Genomic DNA, 27,485 nt, shown 5'->3' on the forward strand with positions numbered 1-27,485 from the left:
GTGAATGATAATATTGTAACGCATTATTTTCTAACCTCCCTCGTACATACCTACTTCCACTTCAACGGGTTCAAAACTCTGCTGCTAGACTGGTTTCTCTCTGTAGGAAATCTGAGCATATAACCCCAGTCCTGCATTCTCTCCACTGGCTCCCCATACATCACCGTATATCTTTCAAAGTCCTCCTCCTTACCTACAAAATTCTTAATGGTCAATCCCCCAAATATCTCACAGATCTCATTTCTTTATGTTCTAGTACCTCCTCAAGACCCCTCTGTTCATCATTTACATTGCAGTTAACTCCTGGACCACAAACTTCTACAAAATATGGTGACCGTGCTTTTTCTTCTATTGCCCCTTCTCTTTGGAACAAGTAACCCTCTTACATGCATAGTGCCAAATTCGTCAGTCAGTTTAAGGCCCTGCTCAAAACATACCTTTTCAATCAATGAATCCCAGTTATGGGTCGGTCATTGGAGGTGCACACCAGTTTTAATCTGTTAGTCATTTTTTTCTCTCTCTTAATGATTTTTGTCACACTTTGTGTTATTATGCCCATTGAATTTTCTTCCCATGTAAAGTTAAATTCAGAACACAGCGCGCTTAGAAACGCCCGCATTAAGCGCCCTATAAATGTTTTGTATAATTAATATTGATATGTCTCCCTCATAATAAAGTTAATTGAAGCAATGAATATATTATGCATTATCAGTTGCCAATCTAAATGTTTTAGTTCTTGGAAGAAAAAAAAAAAATTTTCATGTAACAAAATACAAAAGAGTAAGTGGGGATATGACATCAGTTTGCTCATTGAATATTCATGAAGACATGCAAAGAATTGTTTCACTGAAATATCGGAAATCTTTAACAATGTCATAAATTTGTTATTCCTTGTCCCATTTTGATCAAATTTTCAGTGTTTTTTTTTTGTCTGATTTTTTTTCTTTATCTGTTCAAATCAGATTATTTTCAGCCTGGAGTATGTACTTTAAAAGTGAAAGCAGCTATGATAAAGTAAACAAGGCAGTAGAATTATGTTAGGATGCATTGTTTTGTTTGGAATGATTTCAAATGGATGAAGTAAATGAAAAATTTAAATGTAAAATCCACAAGACTTCATATTTTGACTAATTCTTTGAGTTTGGATTGATGACACTAAAAAGACATAATAAATACAGCCTCATTAGTATACATAACAGGAGGCAAAAAAATTGAAATATTTCATATAAACATACATGCCAGTGAGTTGTGGTAATGATCTGAGCTGAATTCAAACAGAAGTTAATAAAATGACCACCACTATCAAATGTATGAATAAAGAAATATGTGCCTCTATGCATATACAAACCCCATGATACTTGTATTCATCAAAGTTTGTGCCACAGTAGGCCTACATGTAATTCAATATTATGGCCTTGCCATAGAGCCCTACACACTTTGACAAGAGAATGCAATAATACAGGAATAAAAAGAAGAATTTGGTATAAATGCTCAAAATTGTTTTATTTTGTACTGGAAGACAGTCATAACAATTGATAAAATCACTAAATCATGATTATATGTTGGTTTGGGCATTCGGCACACTGTAAAATACCAGGGTCGTAAATCTGATAATTGATTTCCAATCTCGTGTGTAATGATTTCATTGCTATAGAAAGAAACAGTTTTGTGGCTTCTCCTGTGCACATTTGACTTGCATTTAGTTACCGGTTCATGTAATCCACATCAGTTTGCAACTTTAACTACAGGTAAGATTCAAATCCAAATCATTTTTCCAGTTACTGTTGTAACTTATAATTGCAAACCTTCAAATCAGACAAATTGCGTACGCTTAATACACCATAAAGTGATCATTCATATAACAAGATATTAATTTATGATAAATTCTTTTTCAATAACGTATTACCATACCATAAAGTTTTTATGGTATCTGTTCAGGCCCACACACAGCCTGCCACGTCACAATCTCAGGAATGGTTTAGAGCAAACCTTGACATTTGTTGCTACTTTAAAATGACTTCCATTGTGTCTAAAACATTCTGGTATGGTTGAATATACACTAGAACAAGATATGGTATACTTTCTCATAGTGCCAGAAGCAAATTTGTCTACTTTGAAAAGGTAAATTCATACCTTTATTGATTCATGTGTTTAGAGCAAGCCCACTTTCCTTTTATTCCTGCCCGCAGACTTCAACAATGATGCACTACCTTTATGACGAGACTCAATTTCAGACTACTAGCCCTGATATTCATCCATTCCAGCTAACATGAGACTACCCCTAAAACTAATCTCTCCAAACAAGGAAATTAGCACGGGCTTAAAGAATATGATTGAAAATACACAAAAACCTACTGAATCTTGAGTATGTAAAAACATAAGACTTCTTTTGAATAACAGAATCTCCCATATTCCATTTTTTCATAAGTAGGTATGTATGCACTTGTTAGAGTTGTCCAGACAAATAAGAAGTCCCTCACTTCTTTTCAGTATTGTGCAGTGTCTTCACATTCTCCCGTGCTCTTCATGAGCATGCAAATTATCAGTTTTTAATGACGGGTTTCTGGATTCTGTCAAGTAGTGCCACTATTTCTTAGTCATTAAAAAACAAACAGAATCTCATTATGAAAAGACTTGATAAGGGATTCTACCCATGAAAATGAATATATAAACACGATTTATATATCAGTGGTCATCTGAATCTTTTACATACACCACGTACTGTTAGTAAAGACTGAAATGCTGGCAATAGTCTGGTCATTTAAATGACCCCCTATGTTACAAATGGCATAATATCTATGGGCAATTCCATAGGTTGGTGGACATGCGCTCAATGTGTCTTTGTACATATAGCCCATCCGAACCGTAACGTGAGTAACCACTTTATCTGCACCCCTAGTAAAAACCATGTGTTCTTTATTTTTTAAATTATATACAAATTTGTCTCCCTAATATACTTCTTTGAAATGGATATAATCAACTTTCATAAAAGCCTTGCATGAGGACACTTTTCACTTATGTCCACTTTTCATTTTATGCATGTCTAAATCATGTAACATGAGTAACCGACACATTTCAAAGATTTGCCAGGAGCATAATGAAATTTCCCCAGTTTTGTTTTTATACAAAGGAAAGTCAGACTGCGTACTATGTTGTGATAAAGAGATGTTTAGTTCCTATCAATAATAATGGAGTTACAGCTCCAAGTATGAGTCAAGGTGTCTCCAAATGTAACGTGAGTAACCGTGGAATAGCCCCTATTGACTATAATTCAGAATATCTAATGACTACAATTCAGACAAATGTTGGAAATTAGATGATAGCAAACACTATCTTCACATCACATTCATCATTACCATGGAGTATCAGAATTGCCTGAAATGAGAAATAAATTGCAACACGTTTCTGAGATAATGGTAAATATGGCATTTCTTCACCGAGGGCTGATTTCATATACAGACTTGTTGGAATAACAAAAGCACAATATAAGTTTACTATCAGTCAGTGAACTTCAATGATTTCAGTAAATTTTAACTGTTTATTGCAAATTTGTTATTTTAACAAGATATATGGAATGCAACCTTAGGTGGTCGACAATGTGTATTCAGCTGCATTTTAGAGATATATTTCAACATTCTGCTTCAATCTAACTTTTACATAAAGGAGCAAATTAATTATATTAAAATTTTGGTAAAGAAAAAAAAATTGAATTTGAAAATTACATACATGACACAAGTTTTTAAATTATTTTTTTTTTCATTCAATTTATTCATAAATAAAATGAACCATCCTTAGATGACCAAAACATCATAGATGACTGAGATTTCATCACATGGCCTAGGATGAGAGTTGGCGTAATATATGGTTTGAAAACATCCAGTCCTTTTCCTCACAATCTTCCAAAATCAAAACGTCTATTGCAGTAAGAAGAAAGCCATTACCTTTTTTCTCTAAAGATATCATTTGAATCTTGACAAATCTTGAATCTCAAAATATCAAGCTAGAAAAACTATCACAGGAGAACTGTGACACAAGCAAACTCTCTGGCCCGTATTCTGAAGTCAGGTTTAACTTCGACCATGGTTTAACTCTGTGCTAAAATTATGGTAAGCCAAAAGTCTCAATTTTTTTTTATTAAGTTGTATGTTTCTTATGTTTACTGTTCTCTTTCCTGATTCATCGATGGTGAAGACAATCATCTATTTACACTTCCAGACAATTATGAATGATTTGAGAGCCAAATGAGCTGAAATATAACATCTCTACCGTTAATGATTTATGTAACAATTGGCTATCCATACTTAAACCACAACTTTAAACCTGAGTTTAAGTTAAACCCGACTTCAGAATACGGGCCTCTATCTCCATGGGACCTCTGCAGACAAAGTTGCATACAAAAAACCATCCAATGCAAGTCCAAATTGCATGGCTCTGAGTGATTAAAATTCAAGTTGTGTTTGATTTTGGAAGTTGCCATTGGTTGCAAATCTTGCTGCAAAGGGTCCAAGAAAATACAAATAAATACCTTGCCAGAGGGTGTTAGTGCTAAGACATGTATCGAACTACAGTACACCATCACAATACCATGAATGATTAAAACACGCACATCCCTACTGCACTTCTGAAAGTGTGGTATTTCATTAACAAATACCGGAGAACTATAATGAGATAGCATACAAATGAAACATGTAGAAGTGGTGGTTTGAAATATGAACGCATCTGAAGGGGCATCATATATGATTGGCAAAGGAGCACTGACAGACAGAAAACAACATACTAGAAGATAACACATCCAGTTATGATCATTATCAGAGCATTTCATGGAGGTTTTTGTCCGTGATTTTCACTGGCAACACTCTCCATGATGGCTCCGCTGTTCAGTGCATCTACTTCGAGTCATCCAGTCTATGCTTAGTCTAGGGAAAGCTATGGCTTCATGTTTAAAGTAATCTGAACAAAACTTTAGAAATCACAGAAAAGATATACCCACTCTTCCACAAACCAAATGACAATTTGTAACTCACACCCAATAGAGAGGAAATAATACGAAGGAAGCAAATATACGTAATCATCTGCTACATGAGTGAAATTAATAAGTCCACATAAAAACAAAATCAAAATTGAGCATAAATTGAATAGTCTTTCCATTTATAATGGGAAACAATGGATCATAAATGACATAATGCATATTTGTAATGGGAAAACTATATGTATTGAACACTAAGATTGAAAATTATTATAATATTAATATATTGAGTACATAATTCAACAATGACATATATATGTTTTCAGAATTTGTCCTACAATTTTCCTGAAGACCAAACCTATCGGGATTCATGAGGACTCAGAATTGTGAGGACCTTTCAGCTAAAGTGATCATTTCAACATCTCATCCATGACATACTCCGAAAATAATCTAAAGAAGTATGTATGCAAGAGATATGAGAGAGATACATTCAATTTATCCAAAGGTCCAAAGATAAATACCAAAAATTTGTTTGTTTATAGCAAGCAAAGCAGTTGTTATCCATATGATGTAGATTACCCATCCCTATCTTTAATTCCACAAACACGTTGTGACGGCAAGACAGAGTATCTAATCAACCCTTGTCTCGAGACTGTCACATTAAAGTTCATATTAAGATCTATTCCATCACCTCCTGGGCGGAGGTTGGTAGAAAGCTTGAGCCGGTCTCTGGTTCCGCCTATCATTTCTGTACCCTCCAGGATCCTGACCCTGCTTGGAGACAAACGGCCCTTCACCTCCTTTCCGGAACTCAAGGGTCATATTCATCGACCCGTCATAGTTGCCGTAGTCTGGCACCAGTGGCGTTTGACCAGGGACTAGCTGTGCCATGGGTGGGGGTTGTTGGTAGTGTTGGGGGTAGGATGGGGCAGCAGGGATGAACTGTTGCTGCTGCGGGGGCTGCTGCTGTTGTTGGTGATGTACTGCAGCTATTGGTGGTGGAGGCGCAGTCTGCATAATGAAAAATAGTAAAGAAATCAATACAAACCTATTATCCTGTGTTGGAGAAAATAATATGAAAAGCGTTCTACATAATTTACATCTTCTTTGTTTTTTTAACCTTGCATGAATTAATCTCTTAAAATACAAATTTCTCACAGCAAAAACGCTGTATAAAGTTATTCCTTTAAAATTCATTTTAATTCAAATGGACATCCAAAATACTTATTCCAAAGATAACAAGGCAAAAGCGATTTTGTGTCTCGCCCACTTATGAAAATAACCAGAAATATTGTTATTTGCGAGGGCACGCAACATAATTGTATCGAAACTTCATCGTAAAATGACTGGGATGGAATAATACTTGTCATAAGAGCCTTGCACGTAAACTTTAATGTTGACCTGAAAATGACCTTTGACCTTACCATGTGACCTCCGACTGCAGCATAACATGCAGGTCGCCTAAGTACATCTACCATCCAAGTTTGGTTGAAAAGTGACTTACAGTTGTGGAGTTAGGTGTCATAAGAGCCTTGCATGTAAACTTTAATGTTGACCTGAAAATGACCTTTGACCTTACCATGTGACCTCCGACTATAGCATTACATGCAGGTCGCCTAAGTACATATACCATCCAAGTTTGGTTGAAAAGTGACTTACAGTTGTGGAGATAAGTGTCATAAGAGTCTTGCATGTAAACTTTTACGTTACCCTGAAAATGACCTTTGACCTTACCATGTGACCTCTGACCGCAGCATAACATGCAGGTCCCCCAAGTCCATCTACCACCTAAGTTTGGTGGAAAAGTGACTTACGGTTATCGAGTTAGGTGTCATAAGAGAGTCTTGCATGTAAACTTTAACGTTGACCTGAAAATGACCTTTGACCTTACCATGTGACCTCCGACTGCAGTATAACATGCAGGTCCCCCAAGTCCATCTACCATCCAAGTTTGGTTGAAAAGCGACTTACGGTTGCGGAGTTAGGTGTCATAAGAGAGTCTTGCATGTAGACTTTAACGTTGACCTGAAAATGACCTTTGACCTTACCATGTGACCTCCGACTGCAGCATAACATGCAGGTCCCCCAAGTCCATCTACCATCCAAGGTTAGTTGAAAAGTGACTTACGGTTGTGGAGTTATGTGTCATAAGGTTTGTGACGGACGGACGACATTTGGATCCCTAAGTCTAGCCTTCACCTCTGGTGGGCGAGACAACAAAGTATCTGAGAGCTTATTCATGGCAATTGTCAAATCATCCTTCATCCTTCAGAAAGATTTACTGAGAAATCAGGGAGTTCTTTCTTAATAACATACTTCTAATTGAAGGTAATGACGGTGAGAATAAAAGAGACATTTAATATTTCTTGAGGTTAAATCATAGAATTTCAATAGAATATTTCCCTGGCAATAGGGAAAGATTTCCAGGCCTGAATTGCAACAACAACCAGAACAGTAGTGTATTAATTGCTAGAACTTTTCAAAATTTACTTATGCAAGCCCCTAATTCATTTCTTCATTTTTAAAAGGACCAAACCGTTTATTGTTCAAAAGTTTTCAGAGTCGAGTTTCTCCCTGCTATGATGTACAAGTAACTCTGCCCTAGTCAAATTTCTTGGGACCATATAAATCTGTTAGACATTGGAGAAATATAACTTACAGAAGGGGAAAAGAAGTCTTGCATAATCTGGCAAAAAAAAAATTGCTTTAATTTCAGCAATTATGTGACTTCTACGACAACTAATGCAGAGTTACTTGAACATAAAATTGATATTCATGGTCCCATATGATCATTTTTATGTAAGCATGCTTACCCAGGGCTGATCAGGAGATGGCATTATATCAGTGATTAGCACCTCCTCAAAGTTTCCATATTCTACAAACTTCACCATACAAGTTTTCCCTGTTGGATGAATGGCTGTAATTTGTGCCTCATAAAACTGTCAAGAATTAATCAAACAAACAAACAATAATTTAAAATCAAACCATGTTGATGACAGTGAATATTGAATAAATAGACGTTACGGCAATTCCATAAAATAATCAACCTTTTCGTACATCCAACCCCCATTTTTCTCAAATTTTACGTCACTTCAGGAACTGACCAAGTCATGATCATTTGAGATCATTACATACTGTCAATAGAACCAGAAATCAGAGACAGACAATTTCATGAAGGTCCCACATATATGGGGTCAGACATACTTATTTTATGGAATTGCCCATTAGGATATTCATAAGAATTTCACAATTAAATTATGTCTACAAGAAGGAATTACAGATTATGATAATAGCAAAGGCACAAGAGCTGTGTTAAAAACTAAACATGTTGTGATGGCATGAGTAAAAAAAAAAGGTAAAACTTCAATTTACTTCAATTCTCTCTATGAATACCATCAGGCTCAAGACTCAAACTATGACAGGAGCAACACAAATATTTTACTTTTTAAATTGTGATTCCCCCCCCCCCCCCAAATCAATCCACCTCTAATTTAATTTCACTAAAGTTAGAAAAAAAACATCAATTGATTACAGGCAGAAGTTTTTACTTGAAGAGTTGACAAGTCCACTCATGGGTAAAGTAAAATTGGAGTCTTGAAAATCATGCACATTAATAGAATATTATGCATCGTTCAATGTCAGTTTAAGAACCAATTTCCACAATTTTGTTTGTCAAGTTTCAAATAATGGTCTAATGCTATTGTTGACAGATCAACCCACTGTTGATCAGTCAATGCTTACGAAACATCTCATAAAACGTTTTGACAGTAATTTTCAACAACTCATTTTCTCTCAGCCAATCAGATGCAAGAATCTTCAGTAGCTTAAAAAATATCTGTTGGTAAAATGCACTGACAAAACTTTTGTCATTTCATTGAATTATGTTTAAAATTATTCAATGATCATTACCACAATTGGAAGTACCCTGTATAATAACCCATAGGGCATTTGAGAATAATTTTTTTTTTTAATTCTCAAAAAGAAGTCAGATTTGGCAGTTTACAATTGGCCTCACTTTTGGTCATGTCTTCCAGTAGAATCCCATTCAGAGTCTATTCCTTTTCAATCCTATCATTTCAGCATAGAAAATAGAGAATTAGCAGGGAATGGATACTGAGTGAAATTCCTACTACATGGTGCAAAAACAAACCAAACAAATAAATATCCTACCTTGCCATCCTCCCAGTACTTTGAAAGGCAGTGATCTCCTTCCTTGAATGGTAACATAGGCATGCCTTGACCCTGAGGAATCATTTCTGGTCCATTGGTCATGACTTTAGTCCTCACCACAGGTCCTTGGTTCAAACCCTGGTTGGTTGTATCAGCAACCCTCCTCCCTGCATCACTAACCATCTGTTGCTGAGGTATAAATGGTTGTGACTGCTGGTTCAAGGGCTGGAAGTCTGATCTACTATTAACCTGATTCTTGACGGCATTCTCCTCTTGACCAAGCCCTTTCCAGTTCCCAACACCATCCTGCTGAGATGTTTCTTTTCCGTTGCTCTTCTTTGTAGATTGACTTTCCTCCTGCGCTGGAACATTGTCTTTCTTTCTCTCCATAAGTCGGTATGTCTTTTCAGGGGTATTATCATTCTTACTGCTGTTGTACCTACTTGAATCGCCAGACTTTCCCTGGCCATCGTATCGGCGATTACCACGTCCTTGGTAGCCATTGTCATTCTGGTAGCCATCTTTCTGGGAGCTCCTTCCCCTATCCGATTGGAACCTTTCAGGTCTACTGTTCCTATCCCTTCCCTGGTATCCCCTATCATTCTGATACTCGTCTGCTTTACTACCCCGTGATTGTCCATCAAACCTTCTATCATTCCTATCTTGATACCCTCCGTCTTTTCTCTCGTTCCTAAACCTTGAATCATTCTTATACCCTTGGGATGCATCCTCCTTATCATTAGTCCATTCGTTATTCTTCTTCCCATCTCTCCTTCGATCATCATACCTATCCTGTCTATCCCCTCTCCTACCACCTCGATTGTCTTTGTTTCCTGGTTGGTTGTCCCCCATTTGTCTCTGGGCTTGTTTCTGAGCTTGTAGCTTCTGGAATCTAGGTGGCGTCTCCCGGACATTATGGGTAAAGTTATTCCCACTAGCATCCCTGCCTGTTTTGGACTGTTCCCTTTCGTAACGGCCTGAACGGTCATTTTTCTCTCCATGGTCTCTGCTATCCTTTTCTTTAGGTTTGTATGCTAGGAATTAAAGAAACAAAAACACCAAGATAAATACAGAGAGCACTAATATCTGTAAACTAAGTGCATAATGGCCATAATACCATCATTACCTGAAATTAATCAGAGCTATCCATAAACCCGACATTCGCAGTTTTAGATAAGATGAGAATAGAATCATGTTAATGTACCTTAATGTGCAGCACATAAAGAAATTACAATAGAAAAATGTTGCGTAAAAGAAAATCAATGAAAACTTTCAGACTGCTTACGTTAAATCCTAAGAAAACAAACCCAATAAGCCAAATGATAGGCTTATCTTTATTCATCACTGAATAGATAATTAACAGATAAACGTATAACTCTCTAAAGTATATAACACACAATTGTGAATTTACCTTCTGCTTTAGTTGGACCAAGCTTGGATTCCAGAAAGTCAAAGAGAGTTGTAGGAGCAGAAGGCTGGGAGGGAGCATCCTCATCCTCATCATCATCACCACGCCTCCCTCTACGACCTTTAAAACCACCTGTGTGGGAAACAGCAGATACAAATATTCATAATCCTCCCCACCTTGTAAAAAGAAGTAGAAACTAGGATACTGTGTGTACAAAATTGTAAAAATTAAGTCACTGGTAACAACACAGGTTGTCATGTCTTTCAGCTCTACTGAAATATTGATTTATGAGATTCAAGGTTTCATTCTCCAACTGAAAAATACTTGTCATCTCACCTCTGTCCCTCTTACCCTAGGGTGGACCAGGGGCCTATTTCATATAGGACTTGCAACTGTTGTAACTTTGCCATTATGGCAACTACCATGGTAACAGGGCTCAGCAGCCAATCAGAATCAAGGTTACCATGATAGTTGCCAAAATGGCAAAGTTACAACAGTTGCAAGTCTTTTATGAAACGGGCCCTTGGACTTTGTATTACACCTACAAACAACAGCAAGTCATCCTCTTGGCGAAGATCAGAGTATAACTTTGATTCAATTTCTTAAATGGATTAATTTTCCTAACAACATAATCTAAACCTACCTGATCCCCTTTCTGGCCTGTCCCTTCCCCTCTGTGGTGGTCCAGAGCTACTTCTAGTATTTGATGTATTAGTTATCCCACCGCTGCCAACACTGGTTTGGTTACTTCCCCCTCCCACCAGAGAGTCTACTGCAGCATCAAGGTTTCCTGAGTGCTTCTTCAGTGCAGCTACAGCATCCTCCTTGGAGAATCCCATGCTGACAAGCTGTGATATCGACTTGTCATCCGGCTTTTTCTGTATTCAGAGATGTCATTGTACAGGTTAACATAAGAGCACAGGCATTTTGACAAAATGAAGTCATTCAAGAGAAAAAGATGTCAAAAACAGAACTTGCAAATTGGAAAAGAGCCCGAGTAAGTTGCTAGTGGATTCACTCAAAGGTGTAACTTGACATGGAGACAAGGAAATATCCCTTATGTGCATAATGTCGTTTTTCAGTAGCTATATATTTTGCATTGAAAGGAATGGCAAACACGAAATGAAACTTGGCCTGTCAATATAGATTACCACGTAGTTCCAATTGCAACTGGACGTTGTGTTTAATAGATATTTTAAGTATCTACTTACATGAATTCCAATATATGCAACTACAATTTGACAGAGTATATTCCTTGTTCAATTTCCCAGCCACTCTTTTCAGAAGATTTTAGTGATCAAAACAGACTTCAAACAAATTCTAGTGTCATTAAGTGCAACTCCAATCGGTACTCTGGAAAGATTACTTGTAAGGGCAATGAAAATAACATATAACATGAAAGCTTTCTCCTTTCATGTCCACACACGTATCAATCAGATACTAGGATTATGACCCGTCACATCAAAGAGCATTCTCATTTGTGACTATGAAAACATCCTGGCTGTACTTTAACTCCCAATGTTTGCACAATGTAGGATATACTGCATGGTTTGAGACAATCCACAATCACATTTAATGATGCCATCAGTATATCTTCCTTTCCCATATTAGTCTTGCATCAGCCTATCCTTGGCAAAGTGGGTCAATATATTTCCACGTCTACCAGTCATACTGATGTCCTGTGGATAAGTGTTACTTAGTAAGACGACACATAGCTTTTCAAGATGATTGTTTCAGCATTTTCCTCCAATAGTCAACATCTTGAGCCTGTAACACAAAGCTTAGCAACGATTGTAGAACATTTCTCTGTGATTGATTGAACTGAATACCATGTACACCCAATCGTGAAAATCAAGAGTAAAATTAACTGCTAACCTTTGTGTTACAGGACCCAGGTCACCACTCGAGATTCAGTTTAGGGCTGGACAAGAGTGTAGGAAGCTTTTTCCAGATATGAACCACTTTTTTTAGTGTTAACCAACTAAGAATTCCCCTTATTACATGGCATGACTGAGAATGAACTTACTTCATAACCCAGTTCTCTATAGTTTGCAAAAGACTGACTGTTCCTATTGTTTTCATTAAGTGCACCTCCACTTGACCCAGTTCCTCTCCTGTCTGAATAGCTTGATCTGGTTCCACCTTGATTTTCCTAAGAAATACAATATTCAAGCTACATTGTCACCATGTGCTGGTCTATGTGAAGCAAAATGTCTGAATCCACAAATGGTTCCCCCAAAATTGCATCAACCCTTGTTTACACATTGCGAAGTATCAGAGCAGAGATCTGTCCAGTTTTATTTTACGAATAAAGATGTTTAGACTATATTGTATAAGAGTCTATCTCACAGTGATTGGGAAATTCAGATTAAGGTAAACATGTTAAAATGTTGTAAGTTTTTAGAACCACCAAATCATCAGAAATTAACTCTATTCTTCTGTGAGTCACATGCACACATTCAGAACTACATGGATGGGACTACACACAAATCTTTGACTAGAACGTCTCAATCATTCGTTTTTGTGTACCGGTATTTCAAATATCAGGGCATCGAAGAGTAATTGTTTACAGCAGACCTCTCTAAAGGGATCTTGAAAACTTTGAATGCTTTTCTCCTTTTTCCACAGAATGAGTAGTAAATGAATTGCCCATCTCACCTTTGTGTCATTATCCTGACCTCCTGCCTTGGTACCCCCTCCTCCAAACTTCTTTCCCCCTTGACCTCTGGCCTGGTCAAGTTCTCTGATAGCTGCTTTTCTCTGCTCCTCAAACTCTCGATCCTGATCGGTCTGCTCCCGGTTCTTATCAAGGTTTAGGGTGCGCTTCTTGCCTAATTGAAGGAAATCAAAAGAATCATAGACAGGTTGTTCATTGTCCAAAAGAATGATGGATATTAATAGGGTACTATTATCTGTTATGTTATTGTGCAATCATTTTGGGTTTGCTTCATTTTAATTGGAAAGCACAGACCATGTAAATGTTTTGCTTCAAAATACACAGGCACAATAACTGTTGACAATCATTAACAATGCCCAATACCGGGTAATCATTATCACTGATATCATCATCAATTGTACATTAAACATTTGCTTTACAATACATATTTGAAACAACAAATAAGCATTTTGCTTTACAATAATAGGTAAAATATCAATAAATCACAAATGATTACACATGATCATAAAAATCAATGTTAAGATTTGCATTCTTATATAGATAAATACATGGATGGATGGATAGATAGATACATGTATATACACACATTAACACAAAGTGTTATGCTTGATTTTGATACCTGGTCCATCTATCTTCTGCCTACTGTCAGAGTGGTTTTGAACCCGATGACGTTGACCAAACGGTACCCATGGGGGCGGTGCACCTTCTCCAACCAGAGTCGTCCTTGTATGGTGAGCCAGTTGCTACATGTATATTTAGAAGACACGAAATAGAGTAAAGACCTTTAAAAGCTACACATACAGAACAGAACACAAATAAGCCTTCAGTATCAACTAAGCATTCAGTACCTATAATTCTTTCCAACACTTCATTCTATCCCTACTTCATTCCTAAAAGTATTGTTTTTAAACATATATCAATAAGCTATCCAAATACCACTATTTTATTGTCACATGTCAGTTATCTTACAACTTGAGTCAATAACTGTTGTATGTTGTAATTTCAGTTCTAAATCTTTACACCTTTACTTCAATCCAGTAGCACAATACAAAAAATACAAATAACAGTGCAATACACTTCAGTGTAACAAGTGATTTAATGACAGAGTAAAACCTACACACGACGTGGGCCCGGAACACAAAGCTAAGCAATCATACTTTTGATGACTAATTGTATCGACTACAATGTACAATCAAACATGAAAATGAAGGATATGATTAATCACTAACCATTGTGTTACAGGACTCAGGGGATGACTTACCTTGGCTACTTCCCATCTCTGTACCATATCCTCCACTCTACCACCCAATACCTTCAGGGTTGATGGTGATAACATAAGCAATCCATTGGTCATGTCCACACTGCCCTTTAATAATACTTTGGTACCAGGGGGAGTGTTCAGACTGATAACAGAATTAAGAAAATTGAAAATATCAATGATTTGATATCAAATTACATTCAATGACTACACTTGTTGACTTTACAAGAAAAAAAAGTGGGGAATTATAAGTTGGCAGGACAAACCTTGAGTTAGGGAACACTACTGTTGGGTGTAATCAAATTGAGATCAGGGGAAGGTTTCATGAATGTTTTGTCAGTGATATGTACTGACTAATAAGCTCTAAGCCAATCAGATGTGACACTTTCCCTTAGCTTATAACAATAGTCAGTGAAATCACAGACTATTTGTCTTATGGAATGCTAACCAGGATTTTTATATAATTTCATCATCATTTATACAGATTTACTTTTGGAAGCCACAAATTAATTCAGCCTTTCCATATCAATTCAGTTGAATCAGTAAACTTGATTAATTCATTGGGATATGAGAATCTCAAATTTACCCACGAATGATGCAGTTAATCTGAAGAATGTTCTTGGCATCTGCAATTTCAGAGTCATAATAATACATTGGAATCAGACGTTGTTTAAGGGTTACAAATAATGACGAATAGTCTACTGATGGAGGATTACTAATTTGTATGTCAGATATTGGTAATTGAACACAGTCATTCGAACAAAAATCAAACATATCAATCTCGTAATGTTATTATGACGTGAAAAACCTATTTACTTACCTTATTTGTGATATTGTTTCCATGACAACCCCAAGGCATGTGGTATGACCATCAGTAAGCTGAAGTCTTAGAAGTGTAGGAGCCATAGAAGATTCCTCATTGGCCTTGGGTGCTCCTATGTTACGCACTTTCTGAATCTGCAACACATAGGGACCCTGGATCTGATAAAGGGAAAATAAACATTGCTCAAGTTTTGATACAAAGGACTCTTAAATACTTCAAGTAAAATCAATATTATTAACGCTTCCTAATCAATGACACAATGAAGAAACTAATATATAGTACTCTCCCAGCAATTTGCTTGCATATGCACAGTGACGTCAAAAATAAAAGAAGAAAGCAGGGCATGTGATGATGACATATATCCTAAAATGGGCAGTTTAATTACCCACAAAACAATGTTCCTCTTCTTTTTTTCTTCCCCTGGTTTCAGAGAACTGTATTGCTGAATTCTAGCAAGGGCCTGGTAACACAAAGCTTTGCAATAAATTGCACATATGAATGGACACTTCTCATTGGTTCCTGTTCAGTATGTCGCACAAAGTAGGCTTCTGGCAATGACCCTGATTCATCGATGCCCATATGTATTGCCTGTAAATCTAACTATGGACCCAAACTATTATAAATAACAGATTAAGAATCATTGCAACCTACTACATTTGGGTTTTTCTCTACATTACATGTATTATGGTCTACCGTAAGTAATGGACTATAAACCGCACCCGTGGATTAACCACACCCCCAACTTTGGACTAAAAAAAAAAAATCCTTCTCACATTACATGCATATTTGAGGAACGAAGAAACAAAAACTAAGTTAAAGATTTCAAAGTCTCCAAACAGATTACCGGTATGCGGAAATCTGCTATTCTTGATCATTTCATCAACAAATGTTAAGAAAGAAATGTCCCGACAATATTGGCCACTTACACACTCACTCACCTCACAGTCACAGTGCACACACACAGCACTGCCGTTCTTGTACATTGCAAACTACGATACGGTACCAGTACATCTTATCAAATTATGATGTGTCTTTCCCGGCGTAGGAGGAAGAAACATTCACATTTCTTGCATCACAACCTCACAATCACTTTCAAAATTTGTCTAGCATTCAATGCCTTAGCATGAATTTTGGATACGGGATTATAGGAAGGTTCAAGAAACAAAGAAATTGGCATTTCTTCCAGTTGTTTTTATGGCTTTGTGCCGTCTCTCTCGTGCGTGGTGTACATGGTATCTTATGAAAAGCAAACGGGAAAGAAAAAATAAGCTGGCGCGCGCGAAACGGGACTTTGGAGGGGAGGGGTTAAAATGAATAGTGCCAGCTTCAGTCGCACTATAACCACAATACAATGCAAGCTAGCTAGCTCAGCGCAGCTCACTCAACTCTCGCTCAGCTGTGACAAAATATTAACGAGTATGCTTGGCGTCTCTTTGAACTTAGCCAGGGAACTTCGCTGCTTTAAATCGAGAATAAAGTCGAAATTAGTGTCATGAAGGTGGGTGCGCTTGTTATGGACAATATTTGATTAAGATCGTAATAATCGCTTCTCATTACCCTCGGCTCATACCCCTCTAAACGACATTGCCCTGGGCGGCTACGCCCGGCCACTCGAAGTGCTGTGAACTGGCAGACGTCTTACGTGTTCGGGAGGGGTTACGACGGGCTGGCTCAGACCCGTCACCGTGGATAAACCGCACCCCCGACTTTTGCTTCTATCCCGCCGAGAAAAAGGTGCGATTAATAGACCGTTACTTACGGTACATCATTTAATGAGTTGATCCTAAATATGAAAGTGGATAATTACCTTGTCAGATTTTGCCTTGCCAATGTCTGCTGGAAGAGCATTGGACCCAATCTGCTTCAGGTCAATCTAAAAAGATATACCAAAACAAAGATTAACTTTTCACAAATCAGAACATAAACATTTAGATGACCTGTACCTTTGAATAAAAAAGTTGTTCCACAAATGCATAACTAAGCATATACTATGACAGCTCTTACAGGCTATATCCCGAAAACCATTTTATAAAAAGATTTGAACCAACATTGACATGAATTTTAATGATAGTGAAATCTTTTTTATCAGATAGAATAAAGGATAAGGACATTCACAAGACTTCTTTCAAACAAAAATAATGAGGAAATGTCCTAACTAGAGAAGACTTGCTCTATGTCATAAAAATATATGAATTATGAAAAGAAAATGACCAAAATAATCAGGCCACACCACTGACATAAGTAAACTTACATATTGACTGTGTGCTGGATCAAATACTTTTATGAAACTTCATGCAGTATAATATACATTGAATTATTATTGCAATATCAAAGCTATCACCAAAACAATGTAAGTCATGGCTGGTATTCTAAAAATTATTATTGTATGTCTTATTAAATTATCATGTTGATATTGAGCTGAGGTATGCCACTGTCTTTAATAAAAGTACCCTTTTGACTGGCATGCTAGTCCATGGGAACATTCCTGAACACTTTAACAATTTCAAGTACATGCCTTTAAACTTGTTTTTCACAATTACTATCAGGATTTACAATAATATAGAGGATAAAATGTTTTTTCGGATTTCTGGTAAAGGCTGTACTTACATCCAGAGCTCTCTTTGTAAGAGCATCCACTGACATAGCAGGCACTCCATCCTTGCATCGCTCAATCCCATCTTTAGAAAGATGCCTAAAAACAAGAGGAAAGACATGCCACTTGTAAGAGCATAAAATTAAAATAGGGTGATTACTAATATGTTGGGTCGTTGATATGAGTAATTTATTCAACAAAAATATTGTGAAAACATTTTCCAAACTACATGTATGTAGGCCTAACTAGAAAAAAAAAATTACAGTGAGAATGAGACCACAAGAACAGTGATAATTGATGGGTATTTCTGATAGGAAAACCTTTGCAACATTAAAAAGGTGGTATGCAGTCTCCAGGGAGAGTAACATTGTGATAGCAAAAATATTTTTTTTCTCTCCTATCAATTCTAGGCTCTGCCTACGCAAAAGAGTGCCATGATCCAGTGCCGGACCAGAATATAGATATCCTAGACTAGAGAATGTAAATAGCCAAGTCACGAGACTGGTTTAGATTCACACCCAACGGGTAGGCCTACATTATGGGTAATTTTGAAAGTTGAGACCATGCAGGATTTTGATTGTCTGGCTGAGTATCGGCCCACTAATATGGTGCAACTGCTTCCCACAACAATAGCCGAGATGATGACATGGTGTGAACATTGATGACTTTTTCATGTGGGTCCTAAAGATAAATTGACTTGCGGGTTAAAATTATTGGATTATACGGGACGGTACGGTTCGGGTTTTCACTTGCGGGTTACAACATTACTATGTAAGTTCTAAGAAAATATCGAAAAAATATGTTACCGATGTGTTATTCCTATTTTTTAATTTTCTGCCGGAGGAAAAAATGGCAGCCGTGTGTTGTTGTTCTTTACGTTCAACGAGTTGTGCTTTTATCAAGGCTTTCCGATTAAATTTTCGATATCCTGGCCAATCAATGCGAGCGCACGCACATCTACAAGCGCAAAGCAGCGACACAAATCGCGATATATAGCGACTGGTAAATACGTCTGTAAGGATGACAATGTCATCCAAGATGGCAACTTACATTGACCAACGAAAGGATCGAAGATGACTATGTTTTGATCATCATTTGAAAGGAATTAGCGGTAACTGCGGTCTAAGGTACGATATTTCTGAATTTTATATATTTTTTCGTAAATTTGATGTAATTTCTTTTTTATAATGTGACATTTTATGTACAAAAAACGATCCGAAAATCGGGTTTCCGCCAAATATTAGATCTAACGTGACTGCTAAGGCCAAGTAAAAAAAGATAGTAGTTGATCATCCTCGTGCGCATCTATTTTGGCCGCCGCATGAAATTTTTTACTATTTACTATTTTCAAAAATTGGCCCCAAAAAATATCAAAAAGTGATGTTTCTCGTCCTCGCCCGCTTCCCTTTTTGATTGCCGCATCAATTTTCTTGATATTTACTATTTTTATGGCTGCTGAAAAGCGAAAATAACACACAAAATTGGCGAGCGATTTGCTCTGGGACCTCTCTCGCAACTTCCTAAAACAATTGCAAAGTCCGATATCGCCATAACTGCTATAATGAAAAAAATTCTGATTTGGTTTTTATTGGTAATAAATTTGAAGATACAATCATAAATTAGCGAGAAAATAAAGTTTGCAAACTCTGGAAAAATCACAGATTTCTTCATTTCTATTGCATTTTCGGGGACCCCACTTCCGGAATCTGAACAAATCCGTCGCATGCTTTGGAAATATGGCGCAGAAAAATCAATTTAATGATGTAATTTGTATTTCAGCAGGGGTTTTTGGTGAGTGATAGCGCCTGTACTTCGGTGTGTGTTGCGGTGATTGATTGTGTTTGTGACTGTGTTGGGTGTGCATGTGTGCTGCGGTGATGTGATTGACTGTGCTGGCGAGACATGTGAATTTGTTAGATGAATAATTTTCTGGCGAGTTTTATAACGTTAGCTCTCTAGCGGCAATGCATTGAATATTAAAAAAATATTATAATGTGAGCTATTTATTATCAAGAAATTGAAAATTATGAAAAGGATTCCAGTAAGTACCTATTCTGTTCAAATTTGATAAACTTCATCCTTCCTTGAGCTATTCAATTTGATGAACAATTGTAAGTTTATAGTAAATAGATCTAACAGTTACAAATATTGATATAATAAACATTCAGTGAACATTACAATTAACAATTCATTCAAAAATAATTTAACAACTGATTATCAAAATAATGATAAGCAATTAAATAAACAATATTAAACATTATTTAAATGAATAAAAAAGGAGGACAAACTGCGATGCAAAACCATGCCCTGAGCAGAAAAAGAGATTGGCTCTGGAAAACTGAACATGGCTCCAGGGTAATAAAAATGGCTATCAATTTTTTTTTCTAAATGCTCCCCCAAGTATTTTTTACCCTTACATATAATGTAGAATAATGTTTAAATCATTCACTTGACATGAACATTTTGTTTTACAATAATATAGTACTGGTAGATCAAATTTTTCATTGCATAACACATTTTCCATAGATTTCCAATTAATTGAATATTATATATATATTTATTTATATATTTATACATTAATATTGAGCATGCATCGATCAACTAATCGACCCTGACATGGCCTGACAATCATTTGAATAAAAAAAAGTAAATAGTAAGGACCTCCCTCATCACTGATGTCAAAAAACGGGCCGAGAAAATGACTCCTTGTTTTTTAAAAAAGTAGTAAGATAGCGTACATGTAATACAAGGTTTCTGCCCCAATCATTCAGAGAGGCAGCATACAAGTCCCTTATACGCCCTCACTTAGAGTACTGCTGCAGTGTTTGGGATCCTCACTCTATCATGGATACACAGAATTTGGAAAGAATCCAAAGGCAAGCGGCTCGCTATGTTTTGGCTGATTACAGTAGAACTAGCAGCGTAACCAGCATGCTCACCAAGCTGAAGTGGCCTAGTCTGTCTTCTTGACGCACTGTAAGCAGACTCAGCATGGTGTATAGGGTTGTGAACGACCTTGTTGCAATACCCCAAGACAAATTTTCCTAAAGCACCACTGTCACTAGGAAAAATCACAACAAGTGTTTTCAGACATATCGTCCAAGAGGCAATATTGACAAATTTGCCTTTGCCCAACGATCTGTACCTGAATGGAATAAACTCCCTCTTCAAATAGTTAATGCAGTCTCGCTTGACAGCTTCCAAAAGCTTCTGCGAAATCACCTTGAAAATATCCCTCACTCCTCCTCATAACGTGCGTCCAAGTTTAAGTTCATCTTCGTGATAGGCTGCAGAGCCCTTTGAAGATTACAGCAGATGATGATGATGATGAAATAGTAAGGACCTCCCTCATCACTGCTCTCAAAAAAGACGATCAACTACTTTCTTTTTTTACTTGGCCTAATACGTTGACTGTACGTACAGGCCAACAACTCTTCAGTCTATGTATTGGTGAGTGGAGCCAACACAGTTCAGCGGAACAACCAAGATACAGAGACTGAAGCTTTTGGTCTAGCTTGCAGATTGCCTTCATTCGACAGGGGCCCCAATCGCAATGCGGGAGCGAATGACCACTGCAACTTCCAGGTTGCACGTCGCATGCGGTGCAATGCAATTAAGTGAAATTAAAAATGAACATTGCAATTAAAATAGACAAATTTATATATTTCACAAACATTGGTGCAAATATCATTTCTGAAAATAAATTAAAGAACAAAAAATATTGCAGAAAAGCTAGGGTTAACATGCCAAATCTTGGGCATGTTACTCTACTCATAAGGAACATTATAAGTCATTGTTAATTGCGTAATGCTTTCAATTTCGAGATCAGAGCGGACCCATTTCGTGGTACAAAGTCACCAAAAAAAAAACATTTTCTCTCCGGAATAAAAGGCGAATTTGCAAATTGTAAGTGAATTCACTCTAGGCTAGGTTAGTAGTTGGCATATATTTTTCCTGATTTGAGCCTGTATAGTGTGGGGATTGCAGAAATAATATTTTTCATTTTTCAAAGATAAATTGACTTGCGGGTTAAAATTATTGGATTATACGGGACGGTACGGTTCGGGTTTTCACTTGCGGGTTACAACATTACTATGTAAGTTCTAAGAAAATATCGAAAAAATATGTTACCGATGTGTTATTCCTATTTTTTAATTTTCTGCCGGAGGAAAAAATGGCAGCCGTGTGTTGTTGTTCTTTACGTTCAACGAGTTGTGCTTTTATCAAGGCTTTCCGATTAAATTTTCGATATCCTGGCCAATCAATGCGAGCGCACGCACATCTACAAGCGCAAAGCAGCGACACAAATCGCGATATATAGCGACTGGTAAATACGTCTGTAAGGATGACAATGTCATCCAAGATGGCAACTTACATTGACCAACGAAAGGATCGAAGATGACTATGTTTTGATCATCATTTGAAAGGAATTAGCGGTAACTGCGGTCTAAGGTACGATATTTCTGAATTTTATATATTTTTTCGTAAATTTGATGTAATTTCTTTTTTATAATGTGACATTTTATGTACAAAAAACGATCCGAAAATCGGGTTTCCGCCAAATATTAGATCTAACGTGACTGCTAAGGCCAAGTAAAAAAAGATAGTAGTTGATCATCCTCGCGCGCATCTATTTTGGCCGCCGCATGAAATTTTTTACTATTTACTATTTTCAAAAATTGGCCCCAAAAAATATCAAAAAGTGATGTTTCTCGTCCTCGCCCGCTTCCCTTTTTGATTGCCGCATCAATTTTCTTGATATTTACTATTTTTATGGCTGCTGAAAAGCGAAAATAACACACAAAATTGGCGAGCGATTTGCTCTGGGACCTCTCTCGCAACTTCCTAAAACAATTGCAAAGTCCGATATCGCCATAACTGCTATAATGAAAAAAATTCTGATTTGGTTTTTATTGGTAATAAATTTGAAGATACAATCATAAATTAGCGAGAAAATAAAGTTTGCAAACTCTGGAAAAATCACAGATTTCTTCATTTCTATTGCATTTTCGGGGACCCCACTTCCGGAATCTGAACAAATCCGTCGCATGCTTTGGAAATATGGCGCAGAAAAATCAATTTAATGATGTAATTTGTATTTCAGCAGGGGTTTTTGGTGAGTGATAGCGCCTGTACTTCGGTGTGTGTTGCGGTGATTGATTGTGTTTGTGACTGTGTTGGGTGTGCATGTGTGCTGCGGTGATGTGATTGACTGTGCTGGCGAGACATGTGAATTTGTTAGATGAATAATTTTCTGGCGAGTTTTATAACGTTAGCTCTCTAGCGGCAATGCATTGAATATTAAAAAAATATTATAATGTGAGCTATTTATTATCAAGAAATTGAAAATTATGAAAAGGATTCCAGTAAGTACCTATTCTGTTCAAATTTGATAAACTTCATCCTTCCTTGAGCTATTCAATTTGATGAACAATTGTAAGTTTATAGTAAATAGATCTAACAGTTACAAATATTGATATAATAAACATTCAGTGAACATTACAATTAACAATTCATTCAAAAATAATTTAACAACTGATTATCAAAATAATGATAAGCAATTAAATAAACAATATTAAACATTATTTAAATGAATAAAAAAGGAGGACAAACTGCGATGCAAAACCATGCCCTGAGCAGAAAAAGAGATTGGCTCTGGAAAACTGAACATGGCTCCAGGGTAATAAAAATGGCTATCAATTTTTTTTTCTAAATGCTCCCCCAAGTATTTTTTACCCTTACATATAATGTAGAATAATGTTTAAATCATTCACTTGACATGAACATTTTGTTTTACAATAATATAGTACTGGTAGATCAAATTTTTCATTGCATAACACATTTTCCATAGATTTCCAATTAATTGAATATTATATATATATTTATTTATATATTTATACATTAATATTGAGCATGCATCGATCAACTAATCGACCCTGACATGGCCTGACAATCATTTGAATAAAAAAAAGTAAATAGTAAGGACCTCCCTCATCACTGATGTCAAAAAACGGGCCGAGAAAATGACTCCTTGTTTTTTAAAAAAGTAGTAAGATAGCGTACATGTAATACAAGGTTTCTGCCCCAATCATTCAGAGAGGCAGCATACAAGTCCCTTATACGCCCTCACTTAGAGTACTGCTGCAGTGTTTGGGATCCTCACTCTATCATGGATACACAGAATTTGGAAAGAATCCAAAGGCAAGCGGCTCGCTATGTTTTGGCTGATTACAGTAGAACTAGCAGCGTAACCAGCATGCTCACCAAGCTGAAGTGGCCTAGTCTGTCTTCTTGACGCACTGTAAGCAGACTCAGCATGGTGTATAGGATTGTGAACGACCTTGTTGCAATACCCCAAGACAAATTTTCCTTAAGCACCACTGTCACTAGGAAAAATCACAACAAGTGTTTTCAGACATATCGTCCAAGAGGCAATATTGACAAATTTGCTTTTGCCCAACGATCTGTACCTGAATGGAATAAACTCCCTCTTCAAATAGTTAATGCAGTCTCGCTTGACAGCTTCCAAAAGCTTCTGCGAAATCACCTTGAAAATATCCCTCACTCCTCCTCATAACATGCGTCCAAGTTTAAGTTCATCTTCGTGATAGGCTGCAGAGCCCTTTGAAGATTACAGCAGATGATGATGATGATGAAATAGTAAGGACCTCCCTCATCACTGCTCTCAAAAAAGACGATCAACTACTTTCTTTTTTTACTTGGCCTAATACGTTGACTGTACGTACAGGCCAACAACTCTTCAGTCTATGTATTGGTGAGTGGAGCCAACACAGTTCAGCGGAACAACCAAGATACAGAGACTGAAGCTTTTGGTCTAGCTTGCAGATTGCCTTCATTCGACAGGGGCCCCAATCGCAATGCGGGAGCGAATGACCACTGCAACTTCCAGGTTGCACGTCGCATGCGGTGCAATGCAATTAAGTGAAATTAAAAATGAACATTGCAATTAAAATAGACAAATATATTTCACAAACATTGGTGCAAATATCATTTCTGAAAATAAATTAAAGAACAAAAAATATTGCAGAAAAGCTAGGGTTAACATGCCAAATCTTGGGCATGTTACTCTACTCATAAGGAACATTATAAGTCATTGTTAATTGCGTAATGCTTTCAATTTCGAGATCAGAGCGGACCCATTTCGTGGTACAAAGTCACCAAAAAAAAACATTTTCTCTCCGGAATAAAAGGCGAATTTGCAAATTGTAAGTGAATTCACTCTAGGCTAGGTTAGTATTTGGCATATATTTTTCCTGATTTGAGCCTGTATAGTGTGGGGATTGCAGAAATAATATTTTTCATTTTTCAAAGATTAAATTGACTTGCGGGTTAAAATTATTGGATTATACGGGACGGTACGGTTCGGGTTTTCACTTGCGGGTTACAACATTACTATGTAAGTTCTAAGAAAATATCGAAAAAATATGTTACCGATGTGTTATTCCTATTTTTTAATTTTCTGCCGGAGGAAAAAATGGCAGCCGTGTGTTGTTGTTCTTTACGTTCAACGAGTTGTGCTTTTATCAAGGCTTTCCGATTAAATTTTCGATATCCTGGCCAATCAATGCGAGCGCACGCACATCTACAAGCGCAAAGCAGCGGCACAAATCGCGAAATATAGCGACTGGTAAATACGTCTGTAAGGATGATGACGTCATCCAAGATGGCAACTTACCATCATCATTTGAAAGGAATTAGAGTAACTGCGGTCTAAGGTACAATATTTCTGAATTTTAAACATTTTTTCATAAATATGGATGTGATTTCTTTTTCATAATGTGGCATTTTATGTACAAACGATCGGAAAATCAGGTTTCCGCCGAATGTTAGATCTAACTTAACTGCTAATATGTTGTCTGTACGTACGGGCCTCCAAGCTCTTCAGTCTATGACTTATGACATTAACTTATGTATTAGTATTGCCTATTGAGTATTGGTGAGTGCATGAGTAAGTGAGCCAAAATCACTCCTAGTACCAATGAGGTCCAAACATTACATGTATGGACCTCATAGGCGACATCAGTAGTATTTTTGGTTAGAAATCTCTGAGAACAGGATATTTATATATTATATCACAAGTACAAGCTATATTCCTTTCTCTTATTTAAATTATAATTTTATAGTGTAAATGCATCGTTAGCAACAACAAAAAAATGAAAGAAATGAAGGGGAACTTACATTTTCACGGCTTTTTCCTGATTTTCTAGGCAGTTGCTCTTCACTTCTGACTCGCGATCGAAGCTGATATGAAGATCACGTGATTCGCGTTCTCGTCAGCTGATCGGATGGTTATTCTTTTCGTCAGACGTTAATAATATATATTTTATAATGCTAGCATTCATCGCTAATTTAGGTGAAAGAGATTGAAATTAAACAGCGCCAGGTCGGAATCATAATTATTTTGGAAGAGTGTATTTATACACTCGATCTCATACTGACGTAGACCGCGCTATTCAACAAATGCACAATCTTCAATATAAAAAATAAAACAGAAAGAACGCCTTGAACACATGCCAAAATGCCTAACGATTTCTCCGCGGCATTAACAACTATCGTAAAGGGCGCTCCATTTATTAATAAAGATGGATGTATAGCTGTCTATGGCGACAAAATTTGCCGCAAATATTTACGAAGAATTGTGAGAAATGGTCTGAAAATGCAACAAAAGAACCGGTGAGTACCGATTAAACATTATCAATTTATTTAATAGAACATATTTCATGACTAGAGTTAAACAATTTCTAGATAATATTGCTTAGTTCTAAGCTAGGGCGGCCCAAATGCGCGTGAGTGGAGTCCCAGTTTATTAGCACGGGTAAGTATTGGGGTGTCGCCTAGAGTGCTACTAGTACTGATGCTGGCTTGCTGCAGTTCTGCGGACTGCGGAACAATCAAAATACAGAGACTGAACTGAAGCTTTTGGTCTAGCACAATGCGTGAGACTTGGTAGCTCTGCCAAATATTCATATTAGATCTTAATTCAAATCGTTAGGTGTGCAGACTTTGGGACCACCATCATAATTCATATTCATAATTGTGCTTGATTTGACAATTCTTTAACACAACAGAAATCCTTACGTGTGGGACTGTAATGTCTGTAGGAAAAGACATCCACACAAAATATGCAAAGGCAGTGAAAGAGGAGTACTCTTACACCTTCCATGTACCACACAATGTAAGTGCATTCGATTAATAACACAATTAAATAATCCAAAATTCAAAATGACGATAATACAAGATGACATGTGTCCAGAATGATTAGGAAATCGATGATAATAATCTTACCATCCACGAGTCAAAAGCTCTGCTTCGACCATTTTGCTGAAGTCATAGAGAGTATTCAAGAAACGAATCATCTGATTGGCTCATTGTGATAAATATGGATTATCATCGCTGCATTGAGCAGTTTCATTGGTCGAAAGATATGATTGAACAGAAGCAAGGCAAGGGATGGAGAGGGCGAGAGAAGGAGAGAAAGAATGAGAGAAATAGTTCATGAGAAGGGGGGGGGGGGGGGTACAAGTGGAATATACGAGACTTCCAATTCATATATCTTTGTACATTCGTGA

The 27,485-nt window shown here is 36.9% G+C and overlaps 1 protein-coding gene across 1 annotated transcript; it reads right to left on the reverse strand.

The window, feature by feature from the left end:
• Window positions 1-1,477: 1,477 nt before the first annotated feature.
• Window positions 1,478-27,321, reverse strand: LOC129261009 (tudor domain-containing protein 3-like). Its single transcript, XM_054899035.2, has 13 exons — window positions 27,202-27,321; window positions 17,910-17,994; window positions 17,110-17,175; window positions 15,300-15,460; window positions 14,483-14,624; window positions 13,841-13,964; window positions 13,203-13,375; window positions 12,571-12,696; window positions 11,188-11,422; window positions 10,548-10,676; window positions 9,137-10,170; window positions 7,780-7,905; window positions 1,478-5,977 (listed from the first exon to the last, which is right to left on the reverse strand). The coding sequence occupies exons 1-13, from the start codon at window positions 27,270-27,272 to the stop codon at window positions 5,654-5,656; spliced, it is 2,796 nt and encodes a 931-aa protein (XP_054755010.2). The 5' UTR covers window positions 27,273-27,321; the 3' UTR covers window positions 1,478-5,653.
• Window positions 27,322-27,485: the final 164 nt, after the last annotated feature.

The sequence above is a fragment of the Lytechinus pictus genome, unplaced genomic scaffold (assembly GCF_037042905.1).
Source record: "Lytechinus pictus isolate F3 Inbred unplaced genomic scaffold, Lp3.0 scaffold_19, whole genome shotgun sequence".
In the NCBI taxonomy this organism is placed as follows: domain Eukaryota; kingdom Metazoa; phylum Echinodermata; class Echinoidea; order Temnopleuroida; family Toxopneustidae; genus Lytechinus; species Lytechinus pictus.